At 46.5% G+C, this 5,249-nt stretch overlaps 1 protein-coding gene across 1 annotated transcript in view; it reads left to right on the forward strand.

Moving 5' to 3' along the window:
• Fut10 (fucosyltransferase 10) overlaps nucleotides 1-5,249 on the forward strand; it is a 66,282-nt gene that overhangs the window by 7,854 nt on the left and 53,179 nt on the right. The window contains exons 2-3 of the mRNA XM_005362498.3: nucleotides 289-613; nucleotides 4,802-5,096. Of these exons, the coding sequence (XP_005362555.1) occupies nucleotides 533-613; nucleotides 4,802-5,096 (376 nt within the window). The 5' untranslated portion in view covers nucleotides 289-532. The remainder of the gene's footprint in view (nucleotides 1-288; nucleotides 614-4,801; nucleotides 5,097-5,249) is intronic.

Genomic DNA, 5,249 nt, shown 5'->3' on the forward strand with positions numbered 1-5,249 from the left:
TTGGGCTCCTGGGAGCCACTCTAGGTTCAAGTCCAGTCTTCTAATGGCAGAGAAATTAGGGGAAGATTCAAGACATGGGATTTGATGGGGCTGTGTGGCCTTGGGCAAGTTAGGTTACTATTCTGGTCTGAACTACTTTCTTTCTGAGTGAGGTGTTAGGTATATGCATGATTAGGTATTCAGTTTAGTGAGGTATATGATCTGATCTAAAAGGTTCCTTCAGTGCTTTTATGCACTAAACCTATGTCTATCAGCTCATAAGACTAAACGATTATTCATTTGTTGCAGTGTTTTTGGATGGCGCTGTGTCTGAGGACTCCGACTGCTCTGATAATAGCCTGAGAAGACAGCATGCTGTTCCTTCCCAGCGCCAAGCCGTCCCTATTCTGAACCTTGGATCTCAGTCCTTCATGGAGACCAGCTCCCGGCAGGAAATTGGCACCCAGATGGTTCCTCTATGTGAAATTGTCTCTGACTGGAAGACACCTGGTAGCCAGGCCAGCCCTTTCTCAGTCATCCGGGACAGGGCAGCATGGTGCGGATTCAGAGGCGGAAGCTTCTGGCATCTTGTCTGTGCGTGACGGCTACCGTTTTTCTGATGGTCACACTGCAGGTACTGGGAATCCGGGCTGTGTAGAGCCGGTTCGTTGCTAGGCCCTTAGCAGCCCCTTCCTCCCCAGTTCTCTTCCCTTTCCTCAGAGAACTCTGAGTAATTGCTGTCTGCTTAACTTTTCTGCATCCTGAGCCCATGCTACATAATACAAAAGAGAGCATACTGGTTCTGTTTTTCTTCTCTTATTTTCCTGTGTGTGTGTGTGTGTGTGTGTGTGTGTGTGTGTGTGTCTCTTCCCTTTCCTCAGAGAACTCTGAGTAATTGCTGTCTGCTTAACTTTTCTGCATCCTGAGCCCATGCTACACAATACAAAAGAGAGCATACTGGTTCTGTTTTTCTTCTTTTATTTTCCTGTGTGTGTGTGTGTGTGTGTGTGTGTGTGTGTGTGTGTGTGTGTGTGTCTAGGTTTCTGCTGTGTAGACCAGCATGGTATGGAACTCCGGATACTTGTGTTTCTGATTCCTAAGTGTTGGGATTAAAGGAAGGAGCCACCAGGCCCATTTGGGAGAACATTTTCTTTTTCTCTTTTTCTTTTTTGAATTGTCTCATGTAGTCCAAGTGGGCCTCAGAATTGATAACGTATTCAAAGGTAATCTTGAAAATCTCATTTTCCTGCCTCTAGTGTCCCAAGTGTGTGACTACAGTCGTATGTCACCTCGTTCAGTCATTTTTTAAAAAAATTTATTTAAAATTGTTCTCATATATATATATATTGATCATGTTTTTCCTCTCTTCCAACTTTTCTCCAATCATTCCTACCTATCCAGCTGTTTGTTCTCTCTCTTAAAAAAAGCAGAGAAAAAACTAAAATCAAAACAAACAAAAACAAGACCAAAAAAGTCAAAATGAAACAAAGAGCCCACAGAAAAAAATGGAGCATTTTTGTGTTGGCCTGGAGCCTGCCATGCAGTGTGGTTGATCCATCCCCTGACACCCCATTGGAGAAAATTGATTTTTCCATTGCCAGGTTGTATCATGTCTAGATAGCGTCTTAGTCAGGGATGGGAGCCAGAGCCCAGTTTCCTGTTTCAGTGCTGGGACAGCATCTGCTTGACTCTGTGCAGGTCCTTTGCAGGTCCTGCGCATGCGGCTACAGTCTCTGTGAGTCCATATGGGCGTCAATACTGTTTTGTGTGGAATACGCCATTACCTCTGGCTCTTTCTGCCTCCTCTTCCACGGAGATCCTGACCCCTGAGGTGAGAGGTTTGATGACAACATCCCGTTTAGAACCGAGGGCTCCAAAGTCTCTCGCTCTCTGCACACTGTCCAGTCATCGGACTCTGTGTTGCTTGCCACACACTGCAAGAAGAAGCGTCTCTAAGCCGGACTGAGTAAGGCCCTGATCTATTGGTGTTAAAGGATGCGTTAGGAGTCATTTTATTGATCTGTTCCTTTAGCAGGACAATAGTAGTCATAGTTTACCTGTAGGCCCGTGACCTATCCAGTCTGTTCTTGGATACCCTAGGAGTCTCAGCAGTTCATCCAATCAGAAACCGATCAGTTACTACCATAACTGTTGTGCTACTGTTGAACCGTTATATCAGGCAGGCAGGTAGGTGTTATAGGTCGCAGGGTTTGTAGCTGGCTGGTATTGATCATTCCCTTTCTCCTCTGATAGTATGCAGAGCACCTTCCAGCACTGTGGATGCTATTCAATAGGGGTGAAGCTTCTAGTTGATCCCCAGATGGATGTCTCAGTGTTCAGTGACATAAGGGAGTGCATTTTCAGCAGTAGGGCCTCACCACCAGTTTGTGGAGAGCAACTAGTAACCTTGGTAACAGCCTGGGGCCAGCTCTGTATAGCTCTGGCCTCTGCTTTGGTTGGCATCAGAGGCCAGCGACATCAACAGACCATGGTTGTCAAGCCAGGAACACAGCCCCGCAGCAGCTCAAGGCCAGATATCATCTTGACCCTGGGTAGCAATCAAGCCACTCCCCTCAGCCCGCTCCCTTCCTCTCTCACCTCATCAGCTATGCCTCTGTCCATAGGCCATGAACCAGCCTGTCTGTCTGTCTGTCTCCCTGTCCCTCCCTTACTACAGCATTCCATACCTCTGCTCACTCATATCGTGCCCATCTGACAGGTGCTGCAAGGTGCCAGGTGGGGCCCATGTTTTCTCCTCGAAGCCCGGGGCAGACAGCTCCAGGCCTGTGTTTGGTTCTTGTTGTCCCACTCAGTTCACTGTGATGCTAGGCTGGACCATGCTTCCTTATCACAAAGTCTATTATAGGTGCAGGCGGGCTCTTGGTAGATGCATCTGGTTGAGTTTCACCTACCCCGGCCACATGGCATGCTGCTGGAGTCCACTCGTGGGCCAGGGTTAGACTCTTGCAGTATGGTTTTCTTTTTTCTCTAACAAATATGGATCATTTTTCTTTTTGAGACTGGTTTGGTAGATTCCCTGTCCCTGTCCCTGTCTCTCCTGTCCAGGCTAACTTCAAACTCACTCCTGTTCTAGGGGCTCATGGAGTTTTGACAGTCTTTTCTTTCTTTCTTTCTTTCTGTCCAGGCTAACTTCAAACTCACTCCTGTTCTAGGGGCTCATGGAGTTTTCATAGTCTTTTCTTTCTTTTTCTCTAAGTTACTGATTGTACATTAGTAAGAAGGGAGGTCAGATGAAAAGAGGGGTCTGGGGCTATAAATTAACTTCCTCCCATCAAGCTTTTGGGGGAAGAGCTATGTTATTACATTATAAGCTCTTGGCAAGGGCTGACTTGGTTTCAGTCCCTTAAAGCTAATGTATTTTTTAAGTCTTCTGGAATAGCACTTGACTTTCATAGAGGAGGTCCTAACATCTTAGTTGGCATTTGTACTATTGAGAATCTAGTCAAAGTTTTACCTTTTCCTTAGGGGAGTTATGGACTCCAGGTGATGTGTGGTGGTCAGTGGCCCCTTTCTCACACCAGGCGTAGCAAGCCCATTAAAAAGGAGCTGCCCTTGGTTACTGGGTGCGTGTCTTCTTGTGGACACTATTATTATTAATATTATTAATATTAGTGCTATTATAATGGGATTGCGCTATTTTAGGAGCAGTTTGCTGATAAAAAGATGAATTTGATTCTTTCTTGCTTCCCTTTTTTGGTGTAAGATCTCACTCTGGCCGGGCGGTGGTGGCGCACGCCTTTAATCCCAGCACTCCAGAGGCAGAGGCTGGTGGATCTCTGTGAGTTCGAGACCAGCCTGGTCTAGTTTCAGGACAGGAACGAAAAAGCTTTGGAGAAACCCTGTCTTGAAAAATCAAAAAAAAAAAAAAGATCTCTGTACCCCATGTTGACCCTGAACTTGGTATCTTACTGCCACAGCCTCTTTTTTATTTGTTTTTGGTTTTTTGAGACAGGGTTTCTCTGTGTAGCTTTGGAACCTGTCCTGGAAATTGCTCTGCAGACCAGGTTGGCCTTAAACTCATAGAGATTCACCTCTGCCTCTTGAGTGCTGGGTTTAAAGGCTTGAGCCACCACCACCCAACCTCTTCCTCAGCTTCTTAAGTGAGGATCACATGTATATACCATCGCTCTGGTTCTAAAATAATCTCTTTAGTGGAGGGCATGTGCCAGGATGAAGCCCACGGCTGCTAGTGTATGGGGCAAGCATTCCAGCACTGAGCTACGCCGCAACCCTTCCTGTCCCTTTCCTTCTGTTGGCCTCCTCAACGAGGACAGCACAGTCTCCAGGGCTTTGAGAAACAAATTTTTATTCTTTAGAGATTATCAGCCTCAGGTATTCTGTTATAGCATTACCCAATGGAACAAGACAGGAGGTTATCAAGAATTGTCCACTGAGGTCGAAGGTAATCACACAGGTCATTAAAACCAGAGAGCCTTTCCTGGATTTCTTCACAGAGGGGGCAGTGTCAGGAGCAAGAGGAGTGGTGGCAATAGATCTGAAGATGGAAAATGGGACCGAGAGCCAAATAAGCATTGTGAGCTATGCCTAAAAGAAAAAGCAAGAGGTTGTACTGTCCCGCAGGCTCTGTAGAGGATGTAGCTATTCTGGCCCTTTGATTTTAGACTATGTGCCCATCTCTAGCTTCTGCCCTCCAGAACCGTGAGGTTGTAAGTGTGTTATTTTAAAGGATTTGTGGTATGTTGTTACAGAAAACTGACAGGAAGCTAAATCTTCGTCAGTGAGAGCTGTGTCAAATGAAATGGAAGCATCAAATTCTGATAACAGTTGTCTTCGCTCTCAGGTCGTGGTTGAGCTTGGAAGATTTGAAAGGAAGAAGTTTAAAAACTCCAATTTGCAAGATGGACATAAAAAAGTGGAGGAAGAGCCTCACCGTCTCCACCCATTTCCTGAAAAGGAAGCCCTAGCCTTGGGTGTGAAGAACACAGTGGACGTTGGGAGCTACCCCATTGTGCTGTGGTGGTCCCCACTGACAGGGGAGACTGGCAGGCTGGGCCAGTGTGGGGCAGACGCTTGCTTCTTCACCATCAACCGGACCTTCCAACAGCATCACATGACCAAGGCCTTCCTCTTCTACGGTGAGTTGGGCGTCTCCTTCCTCCTTTCGCCTGTTAATGTCTTGTTCAAAGGCGAGTTACTACTCATCCCTCCCCTGGGAGGCCAGAGCTCTCCTTGAATATATATTAGAACACCTGATTTCTTCAGTGTTGGCTATGCGGAAGGCCGGAGGC

This window comes from Microtus ochrogaster, linkage group LG7_11, assembly GCF_000317375.1.
Source record: "Microtus ochrogaster isolate Prairie Vole_2 linkage group LG7_11, MicOch1.0, whole genome shotgun sequence".
NCBI lineage: Eukaryota > Metazoa > Chordata > Mammalia > Rodentia > Cricetidae > Microtus > Microtus ochrogaster.